Source organism: Onychomys torridus, chromosome 3 (assembly GCF_903995425.1).
Source record: "Onychomys torridus chromosome 3, mOncTor1.1, whole genome shotgun sequence".
Lineage (NCBI taxonomy): Eukaryota > Metazoa > Chordata > Mammalia > Rodentia > Cricetidae > Onychomys > Onychomys torridus.
This window is the reverse complement of record NC_050445.1, coordinates 76,561,460-76,585,249: the sequence shown is the minus strand read 5'-3', so window position 1 is coordinate 76,585,249 and position 23,790 is coordinate 76,561,460. Positions and strand designations below refer to the sequence as shown.

General features: G+C 37.0%; 1 protein-coding gene across 1 annotated transcript in view; it reads right to left on the bottom strand.

Annotated features, from left to right (window-relative positions):
- Window positions 1-299: 299 nt before the first annotated feature.
- The window catches only part of Sema3c (semaphorin 3C), a 158,274-nt gene continuing 134,783 nt past the window's right edge, over window positions 300-23,790 (bottom strand). Inside the window, exons 13-18 of the mRNA XM_036182788.1 lie at window positions 19,397-19,485; window positions 16,410-16,451; window positions 13,035-13,192; window positions 7,425-7,492; window positions 5,211-5,341; window positions 300-2,026 (exon numbers count right to left, since the gene is read on the bottom strand). Coding sequence (XP_036038681.1) covers window positions 1,613-2,026; window positions 5,211-5,341; window positions 7,425-7,492; window positions 13,035-13,192; window positions 16,410-16,451; window positions 19,397-19,485 — 902 coding nt within the window. The 3' untranslated portion in view covers window positions 300-1,612. The remainder of the gene's footprint in view (window positions 2,027-5,210; window positions 5,342-7,424; window positions 7,493-13,034; window positions 13,193-16,409; window positions 16,452-19,396; window positions 19,486-23,790) is intronic.

Genomic DNA, 23,790 nt, shown 5'->3' with positions numbered 1-23,790 from the left:
AAAATGTGACTATTTTAAGCACACAAACCATTTGCGTATGGGAACACTATCGATTATTGTAGCACTGTACACATTTGGAATAAGAGTTTAAAAACGAAATTGGATGACATTTATACGCTCTGCTTTAATTGCTTTCTATAACACTGAGGTGCCCTCTTAGAACATCAAAATTCACCATCTCTTAACTAAACACATTTTCATCTTCTGGTAATGGATACAATCCCTCCATCTTCCCTTCCCTCTTTTTCTCCTTCCTGACCTTCCTTCTTTCATGTTTGTTTGTCCTCCTTTCCTGCCTGCTTTCCTTCCTCCCTGTCCCTCTTCCTTTTTTATATATATTTAAGCCCAGGTCCTTGTGCATACCAAACATGTAATCTACCACCAACTTACACCCTACATATGGTTTTCCTTCTGGAGTTTTGTTTACAATTCTCAAAAAGGAGGCAGATCCCCCTTCATTACCTTGTTTATGACTGTTAATAAGAGGTGTGTTTCAATAGTGTTGGGTACAATTTCTCTTCTCTCTGGAAATATAAACATGTATTAAAATAAGTTTAAATTTAAAAATTGAAGTTCTATCATTAAAAGAAGTATGAGGAAATTTCCCATAATTTATCCATTTAGTTTTTAAATTGGAGAAAATAATTTTAGTATACTTTTTCAAAAAACAATCCAAATATTTCAATAGCTTCACTCTGCATGGAGAAGTTGGATGTTTTAACAATGTTTCCTCCTAGTTTTGGTTAATTTGCCAAGCAGACTAAGAAATTGAAATCAAGCAGTAAATCAATTAAATAATGTAAGAGTATATGTAAGTCCATAATAACTTAAATAACTTCCAAAAAACAAAGTGCTTTTATTTGGAAGATGATAACCTAACAGTAGAAATATCAATGCCTTACTGAGACCTCTCCCACCAAAGGCCTGGACAGCACAGGCTATTCATTTTGTCTTCCTGAAACAAGAGAACAGAGACTAATGGAAGATCTCAGTAACTGACACATATTATAATCTTAAAGAAAGGAACAAGCAAGAATATAATTCACTGGAAGCATGTGAACTCATTGTGTTCTCTTTATGAGTCACACTTACTTTTAAGTAACATCTGGATGCTCCCTTCCCCGTCATTTGTCTAACCTACACGACTTTGGATGGCTATTCTGTCACAGGCATTTATATGACATTTACTATGTGAAAATTGTGAATTGGAATTCATTTTCATGTATAAAAAAACCACTGACAATTAAAAAGCTAAACCCCTAGAGCAGGGAAGGAACAACACAGGGTAATTTACAGCCCTCGCTCAACCGAGGGTGTAACAGTTCTGCTTCTGTTGCTGCATTGATGCCGAAGAAAAGACACATAAAGATATAAATAAAATCTGGGATAAGTTAAATATTTCTATGCACCATGAGGATCATGACATGTCTAGTGCTAGTCTGTATCATACAAGAAGACGCATGCTCATTTAAGTTCACAGAGAACACACTTGAGAGCAAGCCTCCAGCTTTTGTTAGGAATTTCTCATGGGTGAAGCACAAGACTTTGCTCAGTAGGTGACCAGTGAAGACAGAGCATTTGTTACTGGGAGCAAAGCACTACAGATGAGCGTTTATGACTCTGGAAGCTGATTCCTCCTGTTCCTGCTTTTCCTGCTATTGATGAGAGCCTTTAGCTTGCCATAGTCCCCCCTCATCTTCTGTGGCTCTTCTCCCAGCTGCTGCTGCTGCCGGGTGTCTTTACAGTACTGGTTGATGAGTTGCATTTCAGAGTGGCTGAAGGCCCCCAGGATGTCCTTTGGATGGAAGGGTAGAGCCCTCACAGAGCCAGCCCATGTCCATGGGGACCACTTGTCTGTCACGACGGCCACCATTTCTGAATCTAAAACTTTGAAGTTAATCTTGGCTATGGTCTGCTTGAAGCTGTTCTCAGTGGCGATGCAGTGGTAGAGCCCTTGGTCAGAATCCTGAACAGAGCGAATCAGTAGTCCTTGGGAAGTGGCTATAATTCGCTCACTGAGCTTAACCTAAGAGAGAAACACCATGAATGTCCCAAATGGAAGACTACAATTTCTAAAACAATACACTCAATATATACAAAAAGAAAGTTGACTTTCACAACTAGGCAGAAGCATTGAGGATCTTCTGTCCCAGAGTATGCAACATTATGGTTAGTTCCATTATACACATACACTCTTTTGTCTACAATGTGCAATCTTGTCTCTTGAACTACCAAAACAGATAGTAAAGGTAACATTCACACAGGAAAATCTGAAGTGGGTTCCTGTGATGGCTAGTTTTACATCAAATTGACACAAATCTAGAGTTATCTGAGAGGAGAATTTGAGAAGATGCCTCCAGTCTCAACTGAGAAGTTACCTCCATTAGATTCTGCTGTATCATTTTCTTAATTAGTGATTGGCATGGGTGAACCCTGCCCCATGTGCACCATCCTTGGGCTGGTGGTCTATAGTCCTATAAGAAAGTAGGCTGAGGTAGTCATGGAATCTATATGGGTCTGTGATAGGCCCTCTGCATATCTGTTGTGGTTGTTTTGCTTGGGGTTTTTGTGGGACTCCTAACAGTGTGAGTGGGGGTGTCTCTGACTCTTTTGCCTGATATTGGGACTCTTTTCCTACTACTGGGTTGCCTCCTCCAGGCTTGATATAAGGATTAGTGCCTATTATTATTTTCATCTTGATATACCATGTTCAGTTGATATAACTGGGAAGTCTGGTCTTTTCTGAAGAGAAGTGCAGCAGCAGTGGACCTAGGGAGGAAACAAGTATGGGGGAGGGGGTCGTGACTGGGAGGAGTGGAGGAAGGGGAGACTGCAGTCAGAATGTATTGTATGAAAGAAGAATAAGTAAGCAGGAAAAATGCACCAAACTGATGTGTTCTTTCTTGGTAATATCCTTTTTATGAGGTTTAAAAATAAAATAATACATAATCCCTGATTAGAAAAGAAAGTTGGTTGAGCAAGCCAAGGGGAACAAGCCAGTAAGCAGCAACCCTCCATGATCTCTGCATCAGCTTCTGCCTCCAGGCCTCTGCCCTGTTTGAGTTCCTGACCTGACTTCTTTAAAGGATGAACAGCAATATGCAAATGTAAGTTAAATAAACCCTGTGCTCCCCAAGTTGGTCATGGTGTTTTATCACAGCAGCAGTAACCCTAACTGAGACAGTTGCCTTTAGACAAATGCAGTTTCACCCTACACAAACACAAGATTCTTTTGGCATCTGATTCCTAGGAAACAGTTTTATATTAATGGAATTCTTACATGATATCCATTTAGCCCTGAAATTATTTTAATTTTTATTTTTATGAAACTACTCACTTGTAAAAGCAAAAAATAACTATTATGGGGTTCACTTCTTTTTTTTTTTTTAACAATAAGTATTCTCAGCCCAGGCACACACACACACACACACAGAGAGAGAGAGAGAGAGAGAGAGAGAGAGGGAGAATGTTGAATGTTTTCAAGGATCTTGTCCAATTATCACACTACAGGATGCCTAAAAATAAGTTGCAAGGACATTACCTTACAAGACTTTCAAGAAAATTTATTTCCACAAAGTAATAAAAACATGTGGTAGTGTTTAGTCACTATAAGGCTTATAATAAAAAATGACCAATCGCTGTGTATTGGCTACACACATGAGATCCATTTGCTTTATATTTAATTGCCTTACAATAGTGGCTATTATATTATCAATGAAGATACTGAGAATCCACGTGTGGAAGCTTTCTGGTATTTATAATCTGGATTATCTCTCTTTGAGTGAAAACAGAAACAGGACCAAAATACAGAAAGGTAATACATGTGAATATTTTTACATTATCAAAGTTCTGCACAAAAGTACTTTTCATTGTTAATAAAATCCAAATCAAAGACTGTATTTAGATTTAAAATGTGTAATCTTGAGTGAGTTAATATTCATCATGTATCTACAGGTGCCAGGCAGCAGAGGTCAGAATGACTTGGATTCTCAGAAACTGGAGGTACAGGGGTTTGTGCGTTTCCTGGTGTGGAGACAGGGAACCTGAAACTGGGTCCTTTATAAGACCCCCTGGTCAAAAATTTTAAACTAGCAATGGATTCAGGGGAAATAGGGAGCTCCAAAGCCAACCTGTCCCATCCTTTCTGCCACACAATTAAATCTCCATTTATGCAAATGGTCATCAGCCTATGATTTAATGTTTCAGCCTCATGGAATTCAGTTACTAAAGACCACATAACACATTTGAATAGGCAAGTGTGAGAGTTGGACCTGTTTTTTCCTATGGAACCAAGGTCCTAGTGTCTGTTCTACAGCTTTCAGTCATGTGCACTCGCATAGCCTTGATTAACACTACACAAAAACAAAAACACCTACAATAGAACCCACACAAATGCAGGGAGTGCATCCAGTTTTGCTTGGTGCCCTTGAAATGGAAGGTATAGTAATAATATGCATTATAGAATTAGAGGCTACATGTATGTGCATGTGATTTTTTCTTCTCATTCGTCAGGACAGTGTGACATCAGCATTATGGAATTCAGGATTTACAATATGTCACTCTATGCCCATTTGCAATGCCATTCTTTCCAAACAGTTCTTTATAATCAATAAAATTTTAGAGTAAGAATGTATTTATTTGCAAGTCTGGGGGGGGGGGGGGCTTTTTCCTTAAAAATAAAAAAATCCAGTGGCCTCATAAGCAATTATTGCATAAATTACCTGAGTGACATATAAAGGTCATGAATGCTAATGCAATGGAAACATGACCACACAGCAGAAAAATGTTCCTTGCTACGAAGGAAGGCTTATAGTTCAACATGATTTCCTGCTGAGGATAACGGGATGATTTTAAAGCTCCTTTTCTCTTGTGAGTCACACAGAGGTGCTGTTGTATGCAGTCTTGGCTGCTGGTTTTGCAGACATCTTTTCTTTCACAAATGCCTCCTTACATCACGACTCTGTCCTGGCCCTTGAGCTCTTGTTACAAACACTAAGGCTACAGAGGGGCCTGGCAGAGTGGATTTCTCACTAATCCCCCACTCTAAGGACAAAGGATTTTAAAGATGATGGCAATGACTTGGCGCTGACCTAAAAGGATGTTTCTATGTCCTCACTTCCCACTTTCATCTGTGCCTCCCTGAGGATTGGGATTTAATGCTCCTCCCAGAGTCCTGAAGGACTGCTTGGAGGTGGGGGCAGACCACTCACCTCTTTCCTCCGGTCTTTATCTTTCTGCAGCAGCCACTTGATAGATGCCTGTGGAGATTTGGGGGCACACTCAAGGAAAGTGCTGTTATTTCTTACTCCGTACTGAACAATTTCAGCTGCATTTCTGTATGCTGAAAAGCAGAAATCAGAGGAATGAGAAAGAAGAGATGAAGAGAGTACTCTTCTCATGAAAGCTTCTCTCTCTAAAATTGTGCTCAGGATGGCTGTCACCATACTGTAGTAGGTATACTTTATGGGTCTAGCTGTTTTGTTTAAACGTAAGGTAAAAGAGACACTAAAAATTATCTAAGGTTTTGTTGGTACACATTTATTACTCTGCACTGAGGATTGTAACGACTTTAATTATTAGAACAGCTTTTTAGTTACATTTTCTCAGTTGCACAAAGTGAGGTCATGAGTCATGAATGACATGGGTACATGATTATATATCTGCACATACATAATATGTGTAATATATGAAGACATACCCTGTAAATGCAGTGTGGAGTGCCAGACAAAATGGGAGCTGGGTTTATGCCATTCATGAAATCATACTCAGTGTGAAATGGAAGAAGCTCAAACAGAAAGCATGGGATGTCCACAGCATGAGCCAGGCTGGGAGTCAAAGGCACGTGGGATAAATTAATGTACGTCCACACCACTGGCTGTGTAAGGTGAGACAGGCTACTTGAGCCGTCTCTGTGTCCCTCTATTCATTTCTAAAGCATAAATTATATTTTTAAACTTTTAGATAAAAATCTTATGGCAAAGGAAGCTTAGTGAAATCAGGCAGAGGTTAAAATGGGACCAGAATGCTTTCTTCCTAAATCAGGGATGAAAATTGATGTTGTGAAGGTTTTAAACAGTGGATGAGGTCATCACAAGGAAGCCCTCGAGCTCAGACCCAAAGTCAGCGCGATATTTGACATTACCTTACTGTTACTGTTCTCCCCACTGTGACAAGGGGCATCAGAAACAGGAACTGACAGAATGTTTTATGAAAATGCCCCAGGAATAGAAAGTGACAGAGCAGACGGATTCCCTGAATTTGATGTATGAAACAACAAAACAAAAAGTCTACCGCGGAGTTGTATCTTGGTTACCATAACAAGGAACAAAAATGTCATTCTTTACTAAATGAAGGCCCAGGCTCAAATGGTGGTAAATGAAGTTTTGTCTCTAGCCTAGGTATAGTGAACGCTGGGCTTGCTGCCTCATAGACCTGAGTGCTACAGTTGCTCTTCATTCCAGGTTTAAAAAAAAATGTAAACACTTTATTTTATAAAAATTCGCACATAGTTTCATCTTTAAATTAATATGCCTGCAGCAGCAGGTGAATCAGGAGAAAGAGCGTTTGAGGTGGAGGGAAGTGATCCATGAATAGTTTAACAACAAGGCATCTCTTTGTCAGGACAAAGAGGAAGGGTTAACTGTCAAACAGGGCAGGCGTGTAGTGGAGTCTCAGCCTGGATCTGTGGGGATTGTTCTCTGCATCTGCAGTACTGGGAGCAGTACATGTCTCTAGAAAGTAATGAGTTAATAAATAATGAACTTTGTAAACATATAAAAATCGTATCCATGTTAAAGAGTAAAGGGTCCCTGACAACACGAGGAGAGCTACGTGGAGCATCACAGATTCTGTCGGATTCCACCACACGAAGTGTCTAGAAGAGTCAAATTCTGAAGAAAGTCGACAGTTACTGGCAGGCACTAGGGGAAAGGAGATGCTTAGTAAATATTTAGTAAATGCAGAGGTTATATTTGGGAAGACCGTAAGGACTCTAAGATGGTAGATAGTCACACAGTATGAATGTACTAAATAGTACAGAGGTCCATGGTTAAAAAATCATTAAAATCATAAATATTTTCTTCAATAAAATAGAGTTTATTGTGTTACTTGTTAGTAAATTTTAAAAGTAAAACTTTTGCTTCAGAAAGAAATGAGCAACTAAGAGAATCTGTGTTTGCCATCTGTGTGAGAGACCTACCCACTCACACACACACTGGCTGCCACGTACTCCAGAACATGTGTTTTTTGTGGTTCTCCATAGTCACACAAATAGTACTTAAGTTTAATCGCCACTAACAAATACTTTACAAACTCATGATGACATGTTCTTAGGTGAGTTGAATCTTGAGTGAAGATTCCTTACTAAATGGGATGCAGAATGTTGGTACTGGTCAGCATGATTAACACATGCTCACTTCTAATACCTTTTAGATTGAACCCTCGGCATTGTGTCAGTGGATTCCCATGTCTCACATCCTGTCTTCGGCTCCTCCTGCAAGTGCAGAACAATATTAAAGGGATTTGGCACTGCTGACAGGTATGCCACATGAAAAGCACCCCATTTAAACCTTACAACATTTTGCTTGTCTAAGCTTTAATTTAGAAAGCAAATAAAGGAAGTCTCATTATTTCACGCAGCCCCCTGACCATTCATGGTGCGTGAGTGACAGGTGGAACCCAACCTTCCTCTGCATCTAGTCAGTCCTCTCTCTCTATCATCTGTGATGGGACAGCCACAAAATTACTATATGCATCACTCCCAAGTGGATGTTGGGTTGTCTAAATAACTGTATCAAATTTTATTTCACTGATATTAATCCAAAGTGCATTAAAATGAAAACTGCTAAATGGTAAACTCAACAGCATTTTTCTTCTTTTAAAAGTTTTGTTTAAATAAACACATTTTTGTTTAAAAGTCAGTACTCTATAGATGTTTTAAACTATTTTGAAACAAATAGGATTGCTGAATACAAAGAAAAATAACCTTTTGCTTAAAAGATTTTCAGGTTTACAAAAATAAGTATATATGTACAGTGAGTTCTAGAATGCTTATATGCACACTTTTTTCTATATTTGCTATATTTTATACGTATGTATAATATAGCATAATATTATATTTACTGTTATATAGACATATATGAAAATTTTTAGAAAATAAGATATAGATATAATGCTGTATGCTATAGACAACAATATATACATATGCTAAAAATATTAATATTTATTTAATAAAATCATTGAGTATATGGGATATAATAGTTTCTCAGTCCCATTAAATACTTATTGGGAGAATTTTTAAGGTTTACTCATCTCCAAGGGAAATAGTTTTGTTGCTTGGAACACACTAATGGAAAAAGCATTTCAAAAAATGAGTTAAAACCTTTGTAAGTTAGATATTAGTTACATAAAACTTCATGGTATTATCTCATTAGTGATTTCACTTCTTGAGTCTCAGGTTCATGAGGGCTATGAATTTTGACTTCATAATGGAGAGGACTGACCCAAAAGAGTACAGGTGGATGCATACAGCCACTCCTAAAAGTCATATGGACTTTAAATATTGACAAAACGCAGCTAAATAATTTATGAATGAGAATACCATTTAGTTGTATTAAGTGTTAAGCCCTAACATTTTATCCTGATGATAAAATATTGAGCAAAATGAGCAGAAATAAAAATGCAAACAGTGATTATTAACCATACAAAACAATATTAATCTCAAAGTCACTTGTGATTTAAAAACCTCCTTTAAAATTATCAGAAGTGGTTAAAACTTTATGTTAACAAGAATATTTATAGAAATATTGGTATATAAATTGCACTATTCAATTATATATGTGTATAGTATCACACATGCACAGTAGGAGAGGTCACTCTCATGGAAGGAAATATGATCAGTGTCCTGTTCCAGACCAGCTCCATATCCATATTTACTGCCATGTATTTGCATTATTTACTACTGTTGATCCTAGGAATGTATACTAAAACAGCACTTTGTGAGTGTTCTTAGGGTTGAACTGGTCATTTTCAGCCTTCTAGACACTCAATGTATTGTCCTATAGTCAGGACTCATGCACAGTACATAACCTCTGAAGCTAGGCAAAGTGAACTTGCCACATCAACTTTCAGACACTCAAATACAAAACCACGTTGTAGCTCTTTTTAAATGATGAGATCAGCAAGAGCCTTTGGTATGTGTCACTTTCCTTGAATGCATTCCTGGAGCATAAGAGAACCATACTGGTAGGCAGTGTGCTATTATATTACATGTAGGATTTGGCTTTGGCTGACTTTGCTGATGTTTCATCATTATTCTCAATTCTTTTGGATAAACAATGAAATCATATTCTACTTTCACTGAAAAAATATTTATAAAGCTTGAACTGATTATCCCATCTTCCATTTTCCAACTATCTGCCTGAATTCAGGATAAATAACACTAGAAACTACATTGCAGTATTGATACTCTCAAATATTTCAGATACTTCAAAATGGTGAGAAGAAAGTACATATTGCTTACTATATACTAAGTTAATTAAAATGAAAGGAGGCATTGGATCAGTACTTAATGCTTTGTGAATGTGTGGATTCTAGTATTTTCTGGCTTTGACCTCTCTGCTTCCATACAAAGGGTATGTTTTTGCTTTAATGAAAACGAATTCATCTATGTTGGATTTGCAACAAACAGATAATTCAAGGAATATAAAGCCAAATAGTACTAGTAAAAAATGAATGCCGGGTGGTGGTGGTGATGCCCGACTTTAATCTCAGCACTCGCAGGCGGATCTTTGTAAATTCAAGGCCATCCTGGTCTACAAAGCGAGATCTAGGACAGGCACCAAAACTATACAGAGAAACCCTATCTAAAAAAAAGAGTGAATACTGAGAGTTGGAAATAATTTGGAATATTTAAACAGTATAGATATTTTTGGTGAAACTTCTATTGCACTAGCCAAAAAGGAATGTGGATAAGCTCATCCACTGTGTGTGTATGTGTGTGTGTGTGTGTGTGTGTGTGTGTGTGTGTGTGTGTGTGTGTGTATGTGTTGCATTTTATAAGTCTTCATGGTAGAATTAAGACACTGGTAGCCATATTCAAAACAGTTATTTAAATAATTGATACTTAGATTTTCAGCCCAGCATGCATGGTTTAATGCTAGGCATGATATTGGAAGAGTAGACAAATGCAAGATAGTGTAAAAACTTTGTTTATAAAGAGCCATGACTAAATTCATAGTTTGTGTTGGTATAATAACAATGTGTAACTCATGTTTTAGTATGAATCTTAAAAATGTAACTGGATTTGTAATAGGTGAGACAGTATGTGAACATACTCAAGACTTCTAAAATGTACAATGATCTCAAATATGCTATAATACCCCACACATGGGATGACATTTTACTTGAGAAGCATTGCTTGTGTGAAAATTAACTCCTATCGTCCTAAGACAGTCTTTGCAATGAAGGGGTTCTCTCTTCCATTCTTTCACATTACAAACAAGGGTTTGATTTACCTGTAGGATGTGGTGATGTTTAATTTATAATTCCCACTTCACTTTGCTCTTTAGAAAGTATTATGTATTGGTTTTGTTCCTCACTGAATCTGCTTAAAAGACCAAGGACTCTAACCCTGGTTCTGGAGATGCCATATTTTGCTCTAGAGCTTTGACTGGGAAAATGTATTAGCTGGCAAATATTTAGCTTTGGAAACACTTTCAAATCACTACTTTTACTATATTTAGAACTACATGACAACTACTTTTGAAAAATCCAATAGTAGCTACAAAAATCCAATTTATTTGTGATTATGTTTGAAATTTGCATCCCTCACCCTCTGTGTTCAGGTTCTGATCTCTTCAGCCAGTGTAAATACAAACAATTGTATGGGAATGAGCATCTAAAATGAGGGAAAATTGACAGAAGTGAAGGAACTCTTGCCCAACTCCTGTGACAAATGTAGGAGAATACTGAGTCTTGGAGCATTGATGCAAGATTCCTGCTTCAAAGACTGGAGTCCTACTCATACCTAGTGCTTGCAAAGAAGGGGGATCCAGTCCAGGCTATTTTGCTCTGCTCCAGACTCACATTTCTTTCTCTACTCAACACACTGGCTGGAGAATCTCATAGTCATGCTTGGCTTAATGTCTCTTTCTCCCTCGCACATGCTCCCTCTACTGGGCTCATTCTGAGACAGTGATGCCTACGTGTCCTAGTGCTCTTCTCTTAAGAACTTGGGAATTTGTTTACTCTTGCAGTTCTCTAAGCTCCTACACCAAATGCTTCAACAGAGTATTCGACCACTCCTCTACATGACCTAGATCAAAACCCCATTCTGTATCCTTGTCCTCTGTTCCAACTACTTCCAATGCCAATGCTCCAATAAAAGCAACACCCAGCCAATGACCTTTTAGAACAAGAGCCAGATGACTTCCATTCTAAACAAAAAGACTGAGTGCTGACAAAATACTGATAAAGCCCTACCTCACCTGGCATTGGGCACTTGTTTCCTTCCAGCCTTCCCTCTCCTTTCATAAGCACCAGCATGAGCTTTGGTGTTCTTTCTTGAATGTTCCACAGCACACTTCTACAGTGCTGTTCCCCCAGACGATGCCTTGGTGCTATGTTTTTCACATTTTTCACCTGGTTCACTCTTCTGTGTGCACCATGGCCCTCTCTGACCATCTGTTCAACCTTTCAAAGGCTGCTTCTCAGGTATCGTAACCCTCTTTTCCCTTTCATACCCAGAGACCTTGTCATTATTTGCCATGTTCATAGGCTCCTTTATGTGTTGTCTGTCTTCTCTCTTCAGACCGTTTTATACCCAAACACGAATTTCTATCTTTTGTTGTTATCATCCATATTTTATATCCATTTTCTATAACAATGCCTGAGAAGGTTTTGTCTCAAGATAAATATTTGTTAAATTAACAGACAAAAAGGGTCAAGATTGACATGAAAATCCAATGGCATGCGTCTAGTAAAGCTTAAAACCATCTTTAATGGACTCCAAGGTTTTTCATATTTGTTTTTATTTAGTTAAAGTTTTTGTTTGTTTGTTTTCTTTTTGGTCATGCTTTTGTTTTCTTGGTTTGGGGGGTTTTGTTGTATTGAGGTTTTGTTTTTTGAAAAAGAGTTAAAGAATGGTGGGTAAGGAGGGGGCGAAGATCTGGAGGAGCTTGGAGGAGGGAAAGAATATGCTCAAAATATATTAAATTTACAAATATAATATAAAATAAATTTATTATATTATACAAATATAATGTAACTAAAAAACAATTAAAAATCAGCTGATGCTTTCCTGGACAGTTCCTTGGTTCTTAAGACTGGAATGATTTGCTTCCTCCACTGACCCTAATTTCAACAGGTCTTGGTACTCTCATTCATCACAACCTACATCCAAAAATTATTGTAAATATCACTGTGCTGCATATTCTTTGCTATCTCGTCATTGTTTCCACTGGAAGTCCCCTCCAACTTGCTTTGAACTTTACTTGGATTAAGACACCCATACTTAAATTGTGTATCCTATCCAGCAACTATGCTTTCACTATACAAACAGGAAGAAGCATGTCCAGCTAGGTTGTCAAAGCAAACCAGGTGGGTGTCCTTCCTAGAACAATTTTCTTGTGGCAAGAATGATGTAGGTAGTTCTACTCAAAATACTAACTTTTGAAATTAATCTATTTTTGTTAATTATATGAAGGACAAAAACTTGGTTATAATTAAGCAATGTAGCCACACCTAGCAGTATGGGGTTTAAGGCTATAGTGATACAGAGCCACACATTAGTTACTGTGAAAAGAGTTAAATGCTGCTTAGTACATTTGATGGGTCCTAGAGCACAAGTTCTTCATGAAGAAGAGAACAAAACCTCACACCATGAAGTAAGACATCTTTACTGAAAGGCTGTATGTAGTGATCAACATGGCCTCATGCTGCATTGTCTTTTTAAACAAAAACAGCCATAGAACTGATTCACACCTGCACTGCCCTGTGAAGTTCATTTGGATTTCATATGAATGTTTGGTACTCACCGCTTCCCAGTGGGGTAGAACCTGGAGCAAGAGTGGCCATCCCAGGCACAGTATGGGTCCCTAGCCAGGCAGCAGTCTGCACAGGCTGTGCCATAGATGTGACAGCGATGCAGAGACACTTGGGAAACCCCCTCATTGGAGCTCACATACAACTGTTGCTATAAGAAGAATCATGATGATTTATTTCAGATGTGGAAGTTAAAAGACTTTCAGCAGGAATGCATTATTCTATATAGCTACAAACCCACAGATTCATTTAGAAACAGACTCAAAACAAGAAGCAAAGAAGGTATAAAGCCAAAATAAATAGAATTTTCCTACTGTTAATATGCCTATAACATTACCACTTTTTACTAAAAATAACACCTCTCAGTGTACCATATAGAATGCTAATCTGTTTTAAACATTGGGATCCATTGTTCTCTCAGACTTGAAGTAATATATTACATATTTAAATCATGATGTTTTCTTTTTCCTTTGACTTTTGTCTCTTAGCAAATCACAAGGAAGCTTTCATATTTTTCAAGTCCAGCAGCACAACTCAATTTTGAAACAGAAGACATTTTGTTTAGAAGAAAAAGTACGAGATAACTAGTCAGAGTTAAAGTGAAAACAGGTGAACATGTGTCTTTGAAAGTTATTAAAGCTATTTGAAGATTATTTGAAAAATTCCAGTTTATTTTTATATTTAAGTGTGTATTTATATTTAAGTGTGTGGTATATGTGACATATACACATTTGTGTACACTTGTGTACTCATGCAGAGGGCAGAGAGGACACCGGGTGTTATTTTTGTATATGAGTATGTATTTGGGCTTGTGTGTGTGTGTGTGTGTGTGTGTGTGTGTGTGTGTGTGTGTGTATGTGTGTGTGACATAATGCATATTTGTGTATGTGTTTGTATACTCATGCAGAGGCCAGAGAGGACACTGAGCATTCTGCTCTACCCTACTCTGCCAAATTCCTTTTAGTAAGTTACTGGGCCTGGAGACACGCTGGCCCTGGCAAGCCGCAGCCATCCTCCTCTTCCCTCTGTGGTACAGAAATGATCATGACTACCTCTTGCTGTTTAATGTGGATGCTGTGATGCAAACTCAAGTCCACATGTTTGAATAACAAATATTCTTACTCACTAGGCTACCTTACCAGCCCAAATATAAGAGTTACATTTGACATGCTTCAAAATTTCTTCTTTGTCTACCAGTCTTCATTACTCTAACAAAAAGTAGAGTTGGTTTCCTTCCTTCATTTGTAAGACACTGAGAAATTTTAAAAAACATTACTTTTTAATCATTTGAGAATTTTATGTAATGTCTGAGCACTGTGCTGTTGTGTTATGTTGGGACCCAAATGTCTCAAACCGAATAAAATTCCCAGAATACATACTGGGAAAAGAATTGACAATGAATATGAATTAATTACAAGAGTAGATGAAAATATTAATGAAGAAACTATCAATCTGTAATTTTCAGTTGCAATGACATGAATCATATCTCAGTCTATTATGTCTCATATTCAAGTCAATTGAATCTTAAGAAATTGTCTGGAACTGATTGATTACCATATAGACATTAAAATACTTTTAAAACAAAAGCATGTTCTGTGTTTTGTCAATTTTTATTCACGTGAGAAAACTGGATGTAAACTCTTACCACATGGCCCTGTGGCACAAATGGTAAATGCGGCTTCTGGGAGGATGAAGCATGAGAGTGACAAGTTCAAGGCTGGCCTGGGCAACAGAGTAACTTCTCCAGGCCACACTGGGCACTTACTGAAACTTTGTCACAAAATTAAAGTGGAAAAAGAAGGCTGGGGATGTAGCTCTGTGGAAGAATATGCCTGGGGTTCAGGAGGCCTCTAGGTTCAGTTCCCAGTAAGCCGTTATAGAATATCTAAGCATCCATCTAAAGGATACAGGCAAGTGACAGTGTCCATTTAATACAAATAGTTTAAGATTAGGAATTTATTTGAGAAAAAAGCAAACGGTAGTTTTATTCTATATACTTTAATTTTTTAGTAATGTCGATAATTTTACAATTGGGTACAAGAGTAAATTGAAAGAAATAAGGTTAAAATATATGATTAAGTAATTTGAATACTAGGAAAGGTATCAAATTTATGATATCTAAACACCCTCACAAACTGTAGTCTTCTCACTTTAGAAAGTATTACAGTGTTTAGTGAAACCAAAGAATTCCAAGAAGTCAAGTCACTACACCAGCTGTGATGCTCACTGTTTCACTGAAACCATTAAACTCTCTGCACTGTAAGATGTTGAAAACCAACATAACATATGTCCTATGAATATGTTGAGACATACATTTTATGTATGACTACTATGACACAAAAATGACTGTGAAGATTTCGAATCTTGCTTCTACATCGTCTCTTTCCATTAAGCCATCCTAAACAGAAGGCTTCCCTGCCGGCTTCAAAGCCAGCTCTGACTTGAGATTGGCTCCATAGGACATCAGCAAAATGACTAATGACTTCTTGTTACTTGGGAAAATGTTTGCTATGCTCCATGCAAACATTTTTACAGATGAGATCTTTAACTCCAATATGTCATATTTATTTGTTCTCATAAAATTTGGTCAAGTGAAAAAGATCCCAAGACTGACTATGAATACCACATTATATCTATCTAGTACGTTTGGATATGGCAAAGAGCAACGCAATTATAAAATCAGTTGTTCAAACATCTAAAATCTTTAATCTCTCTTCCAAGAAAAACAGAATCCAGATTCTTACAGACAGCACTAGCTATTGCCATTTTATCCTAGACAATTTACATACATCATTTGTGAGAAAGGCCCTGTTTCTAGATGTAGAAACTTAGGTCAGGGAAATTAAACGACTTGCCTGTAATTTATGGTCAAGTGGGGATTCAAATACATGTGAACCTGACTCCATCTGACTCTAGGGAAGCAGATCTTAGGGCTTTGTTTTAAGATAATGCCTTTGGGAATTTGAGCACGGTGCATGGCAGGAAAGCAGAAGTGTGTGGATCACTCCTAGATGGTAGGAAAGCCTTGATTTTATAGTAGCCCAAACATTATGCTAAGTTCTATCTTTAGAATGTTGATTTCTATTATAGTGGACCTCACATGCCATAATAATTGAGGTTATGGCAAATACAAATTGCTGGAATGCCTTTCTGCATGTATGGTTTGCTCTCATTAACTTTTAGGCAAAACAAAACTATTCCATTTTTACTAATAGATAATGAGTCTATATCAAAGTAGAGATTATTCTATATGATTACTTATCAAAATAAAACTAGTTTTCAAAAGTTAAAAAACATATTTTCCTGATGGTAAGACATTTTAACATGCATAGAACATAAAAAATGGCTTAGCTCTTATTAGTTCTTACCTTCTTGGATGAGATTTTCATTGTTGTTATGGGAACATGATTCTAAAAGATTAGAAAATGTACATTAGTTGCTCATATGATTTTTTTGTTCGTTTGTTTTTTTGATACAGGGTTTCTCTGTGTAGCTTTGCATCTTTCCTGAAACTCACTCTGTAGCCAAGGCTGGTCTCGAATTCACAGAGATTCACCTGCCTCTGCCTCTCAAGTGCTGGGATTAAAGACGTGCACCACCACTGCCTGGCTACTCATATGATCTTTAAAAGCAGATTTGAATGTAAAAATTCAAGCTTTGTTTATAAACTCAAAATATCATATTTTTCTCTCAGTGCATAATCTTTTTGTAAAGTACCTTTCTTCTTTGGGACTAAGACTAGACTTGCTGTGTCACGTACTTGACCCTGAAAGAAGTACAATTTTACCACACCCGTCACAACAGGCATTAAATGAACTGGCAAGTGAGAAAATTGAAAGAAGTGTTTGGGACGTTGAGATGAGGGTTGGGTCTGGGCGTGTGGGTTGGGGAGGTGTGATAGGAGAACCTTCAACCCAAAAAGTCCGCAGAAGTGGTTATTGTCCACCAGACATGGGTTGTTCAGGAAATGTTTTAGACTAAACCATGCTATTGAGTTCTCTCTAGTGAAACAAAGACACATATAGTTAGAAAGGGTCTCTTTTGGTGAAAGAATTCACTGCAAAAGTAATCCTTCTGAAAGCCACTTGATAACTTTACTTCGTGAGTACCATCAATTAGTTTTTAACTTAAAGTTAAATTTCTGATAACCTAATAATGATCCGTAAAGACTTAAATAATTTAAGTAGGAACAAGCTCTCAAATTAAACTATTACTACCATTATAGGTTTTTTTATTGCATAGATTTGTAAGCATTTAAGATGAAAAAATGGTGACATCACTCTCAGTTGCAATAATTTTTATTGTACTGTATTAATGTACACATAAACACAAGTGCAACAGATGTGACAATTTGCAGTCACTGAATTAACTACTAAATTTGTATCTCAATTCAATTTAAGCTTACAGAAACTAGACACCTTCAGAAAACAACCCTGTATATAGGATTAAAGGAAGAGATTATGCTTCTGTGCTGTGTGCTCTGCCTATTCTTTTAAAAGATACACTGATGTTTCTGCAGTACTTCTATATGACATGTAGACCATCTCAATATATCATGCACACCCAATTATTTTTACCTCACCTCAAAATTGTGAGACAAACACCTTAAGAATGATGTCCCCCACACACAGTGTGTCTGGGTGGGTATTTCCACTGAGAATTCCTTCTCCTTAATGATAACAACAGAGCAAGTCATGTAACAGCTCATACATAGTTCTTACTTGATCAGAAAAATGTACATGTCTTTACAGCTTTGCCATAACGTATATGTTTAGACTTGTGTCAAGCTCACTTCATTAAACATTTCTTGATAACCAAAAAGATAATTCAGTATAGAAATGAAATGTTTGTACTTTTTGTTATCTTCAGGAACCACCAACTTGTTCCTAGTTGGTTACATGAGGGGAAAAAAAGCATAATATGTAATACAATTTTAGTTAATACAATGAAACATTCAACTTCTTTACAAAACCAAGCATATAAAACCTGCTGGGATAGATACAGTTGACATTTATTAGATGGGCATAGTTTAATGTGTTAGTCACAAGGAACCTTGTGCAAATTAGAGTTAAGTATTTCAAGTGCTAACTTTAATAACACTCTGGAAAGTAGCTGGTGTGCCTCTAAGTTACATTAGACTCATTCTTTATTACATTTTTAATTTTAAAATTTAATCATGAAATCTATCAGCATTGTATCTTAAGCAATTAAATGCATATGAAACCAATAGTCTTAGTAAACACATTAATGATCTTAATGAGCCAATATGTTCCAAGTCAAGCCAGACAGCCAACTGGATCAGAGATGCTCTGCTTCTGGGAGTTCTAAGTGCTACTGAGTAAAATCCTCAGTGGCAGGCTGTGTGCTCCAGGAGCCATTGTGTCTTAGTTGGCTTAGTGTAAATAATGGTCTATGAAAGGATTGAATCCAGGCCAAACTTTCCTTGCAACTCTTTTGCTGTGTTTTCCTTAGTTTCCACATGCAGATAAGAAGGATGCTTGTACAACAGCGATGGCCATGCCACAGAAAAACCAGCAAGGCAGGACTACTGGACTGGTTCTGCTGGTTCACAGATACTTGAAGAAATGACAGCTGAGCTTGGTCACCTCAGTCTATAAATGTGCAACACTTGGAAAATTGAGGTAGGAAGGTCCCAAGCTGGAGGTCAGACTAGAGCGGCACACTCTATCTAAAAGTAAAAAGAAGGAAAAGGCCTAGGGCCTGTGTCCCGACTGGCAGAGATCTTAGAGAAGTTCTCTTTGTATACTTTTTGCTTTTGTTTTGTTGTTTTTCTTTTATCTTCTTAGATCCCAAATACAAGGAGAATAAGACAGTGACATCTCAAGTAAGGACAAAACAGAAGGCATCAAGCACTAAGAAGGAACATTTGTTTTGTTTATCCAGAGCGGTACTTCCATGGAAAGCAATCAAACGAGAACAGTTTTTCTTGAAATGACTGCTTGCAAAAATATGAGGAAGCTTATCTGCAATCAGTAATGTGAAGGCATTCGGGTTGCAGTGGTTTGTGAAGGGAATGATAAAACCCTGTTCATGACAGACCCTAGACTTGGCCATAGGGGCTCATTTTTTAAAAATAATGATGACCAAAGTTATTTGAATTGTGATGATAGCTGGAAAAAAATGTGAGCCTTTTATGTTAAGATAACTTGAAGTATAAGAAAATACTTCACAAAAATATTTATTCTCTATTTCTCCTTTTATCTGATGCTTTCCTACTCTTAAAATTTATTGCATTTGTTTATTTAATCTTTTATTGGATATTTTTACTGGCTAGAGGAGTAAAGGAATGATGTCATCATGCATGTGTTGAGATGAATAGCAGTAATGGGCAAACCTGAAAGACTTGAAGCTCCTCCAGAATGAGCTCCCCGCTGGCAGAGCTGTTGCTAGGAAGGACAACCACCTTCTGTACTGTGCCCCGATCTACATGGGAGAGAGACAAGGAGATGCTGTCAGAATAATGCTAATGAAAGAGCATAGTCCTCAAACAGATTAAATGTCAAGCAATTACTATTTATATCCCATTGAATTTATGTCTAATCCCATATGCTTATATTGCAAATATATACAACTAAAAGGAAAATATGGCAATCTTATATTTTGCCTAGTGTTGAATCACAGCTTTCCAAGAAGCATATTCATGTGTCTTAAGTCAAAGGTGTGAGTCAAGAATCCACATTCACACATGTGTGGGTGCACAATTATAAATAAAATAAATCTGTAAAATAAGTTGTGAGCCAAGTATATATTCTTGAAATATAATAGAAAGTATGAAGTTTGGTCATTAAGAGCATTCCTTATTTCTCCAAGCTAGCATTATAAAATGATACTCCTATTATTCTGTTAACATTTCACCTGTATTGACTTTGTTATCTGAGGAAGTCATAATTGAAATGGTCAGCTATCATAACAGCATAGTCTCTAGTCCTGAAGAATACTGAGTTCAGTTAGGGTAAAACACCTGACTCCCATTGCAACATACAGCCAAAATAAATAAAACACATAAATGAGAAACACAAATAAACTGGCTTGTCTCAGGTATGGATACTCTTTTTAGAATAATCATACTGATACGATTTTACTTATCATTTGGCAATGTTTCTTTTGATGTCCTTAAAATATAGGGAATAGTTTTGAAACTACATGGTCCAAAGTAATGTAAAATAAAAATTTTCTTGTATCACCTAGCCATATTGAATAATAACAATACATGTTAAATAATAACAGTACATAAAATTGTTTTTAGGCTGAGATTATATAATTCAGATTGTTTCATAGAGTCATGTAGACACTTCCATGTATATGATTATTTTGCCTTACCAACTACATGAATTATACATTTAAGAAAACTAGTTGAGATTTAAAAATGAGAAGTTGAAAATTAAGTTGCTCTTAAAAAATTCATAAGCTGGATCATAATATCAGGTTATAAATGCTCTCAGTTGTGACTATGAACTTACAGTTTATGATAATGCACCATCATCAACAGACAACATGGCTTTTTTCAAATTTAGCTGAGCCATGTCCACAGGAAATGTTGTGTGGAAGTGAGCTGTGCAGAACTTTCTAAGAATCATTTTGGTATGGATACTGCAAATTTAAACCTCAGCATCTAAAACTGGTTGTCAGTCTACAACCAAGAGTCATTTTGACGTAAAATATCCTACTCATGTTTACAATTAGTATTTTATGAACCTTACCAAAAGATTCTCAAAAGTTCTTATTTATAAAAATATCATGGCTCACAAAACGGTACAAACTGACAGAACAATTTTAGAAGGAAAGAAAACTCCTAAGAAAGATCTAGAAGAGTGAGACCTGGTGCTTGCTAAACAACTGCTAGACTGTGAGGATGCAGTGTGTGAGAGTTTGACAAAAGAAATGTTTTAAGTTCATCGTATAAGTACAATTCTCTGTTTAAACAAGATGAAACTTATGATAGTTCCACAGCATTGAAGACTCCAGGTGTGATTTACACACTGAAATAATTTTGCTTCTCTGAGAAGCCTCCTGAGAATCAGCCCAGGTGATGATTTGGATATTTTTGTTCTAGAGGATAAGATCAGTAAAAATCTGCAGTAAGAAACCTCTTAGAAATGATATACAAATGTGTCATAATGGAAAATGGATGAATGTGGTCACAGATGTTCCTCATTTTCGAATGACAACACAATCTAGTGGAGACATGTAGAAGAATATCATACAACCACAAATCCTAATCTGAAAACTTTGAGATTATAACAGTCTAAAGAAACGTGTGGTGTTCTTCCTCCCCATCTCTCTCTCTCTCTCGTGTGTGTGTGTGTGTGTGTGTGTGTGTGTGTGTGTGTGTGTATGTCTAGGTCTTTGTGTATTTGTGTATGCATGCGATGCTGCTGTTGAATATGTGAGTCCCTGGTGCTCAAGGTTTAAAGAGATCAGGACAGGAATGAGAGCATCCAATTCGACTGACATCATGTTATGATAAAGGTTTTACTCCTTTCTGGCTCCTTGTAAGGACTGTTAGCATCCTAGCCTTTCTGTGTCAGTATCCTCCACAGAGGATGAGAGACTTTGGATACCCCAGGTACAAGAAGAATTACATTAAAGTGTAGCTTAATTGCAATGTCTCTCAAAGATACAACTTAGCTCTGAAAAGTTCAAATAATTAGGTTGCTTTAGTCATTCCATAATGCATATACATATCAAATTGTAGTGTTTTTTTACATATGCATAATACCTTCTTTTCAATATAAAAGAAACATAGTTGCATGTTCTCAGATGAGTCAGATGCCTCTTAATTTCTTTTTATAATGTGTTAACATACAATGAGGGGAAATTTTTTTATGAATCATCAATCTCTTCAAGAAGGTTTTTGGGAGAGATACTATATTTATTCATTGATAAAATATGAAGGACTACAAAATTAGCTGATAAAATATGGTGAAGAACATGTATTTGACTCACTCAAAATAAAAAGTAGACTATCACTTGTCTTTTGCCTTTCTTATTTTATATTTTTAAATATTTATCAGGTACTAATGAGCATGGAAAATACTTTTACAGTATATCAGGCTGTAGAACTCACTTTAAAATAAAGTAAATTTGGGTTATCTGCCATCCAGTTAAACTCATTGACTTGATAAAAATTATTCAGGTTCTTCTCGGAGTCAGACAGAGATGAAAAGAAAAATAGACATAATACTCAAGTGTTCAGTGTAGAATTTATAGGTTTTTAAGTTATGTGTTCACATTAAAATGTTAATCATTGTGAAGTATACATTCCAGAGCGGTCATAAAGCTCCCTAGTACTGACACCCTCATAAAGCTATCTTTGTACCATTTCATCTGAAGAAGATATCTTCCTTTTTGGGGTGCTCAGAATAGATTTCTTTGGAAGTATGCACTATTATAAATCCTCTCCATGGTTCTTTTGTCTTTGGTGAAAGCCTACAAAGGAATTACAGTGAAGCGGTCTCCCCATGCTTTCTTCAGCTCCACTTGGCTTCTGTGTAAACAGAGTCAATAACTATGTATTTGTAGTAGGTGTTGGTTACTACAGCTTATGTCAAATCATTTTCCCTTCTTATGTTAATAATATCAACAGGCAGCTTTTTGAAACACCGTCTCTCCCATTCTCAGTCTATATAATAAAGGATGCCTTACTCTTCACCAACTCCACGGAAAAAATATCCCATAACAGCCTCCAAGAAGTGGGCAAATAAACAGGTCAGGGCCACAGCAGGAGTCTCCTCCCTCAGGGTATTGAATTCTTCCACAGAGCTGTGCTGAAGTCCTTCCAGCTACCATACAAGAAACCCCCTTTGAGAGGTAGCAACAACACAGAAGGCCGAGCTGAAAGATGCTGCAGTGAAGGTCTGCCCTCTAAATCCCCAAATGGAAGTCTTTGTTGCTTTAATAAGCCTGAGTAAGGTATATGGCCGTGTTGAGCTGAGCTTTGACTAAGAAACAGCAATACAGAAACCATTTAAAACAGTGTCTGGTCCTGTATGTAGGTTATCCTCAGCAGGTAAAGCTTCTTTGCCTCTCTGTATCTCACCTAGTAAACTTGGTCATCATTGCAGCAGTTTTCTTCTGTTGAACCTCAACTTCTTCATCTAGATGGTATAGATAATAGATCCCTAGATAAATTAAATCACTGATGATATGTGTGAGTACCCAAGACAAATCTTAGAAGTGATTGCCGAATGATGTAATTCTATGTATAAAGATAACAGCACATTGATGATTTAATTTCCCTTGTTTATTAAATATCTAAAGAAACTTCCCTAAATAAGCATCCTTTCTTTATTTTTGACTGTCTAGATTTCTTTGAGATGTAATATGTGATCACAGCAATCATTGTTCAAGTGCTCTTCTGTCTTTAACCTAGAGAGCAGCCTGCATGTATTACACAGTAGGTGTTGGAGTTTAAAGCAAGTGATGAAGCATAGCTCATTACTCAGCAGGTCATTGGAGTCAGGATTGGTATTTATCCCCTGGTTGCATTTTAACTGGAGTCCTCAGGTTTCCCTGGAAACAAGCTGTGCTTCCCATTGGAACAGAGGCACACTGCCACCTTAATCAGATCCCGGCCCTCCCCTCTCAGTGGTTACTAACTCATGAAAGAATTCTAGTCAGGGTGGCTTCCTCCATGTGTCACCGACACAATCACAGAGGCACCTATGCTCAGGGAGGTTACAAGTTTGATTTAATGCCCTTTTATCGCCTCTTTAAAAGGCTTCATTT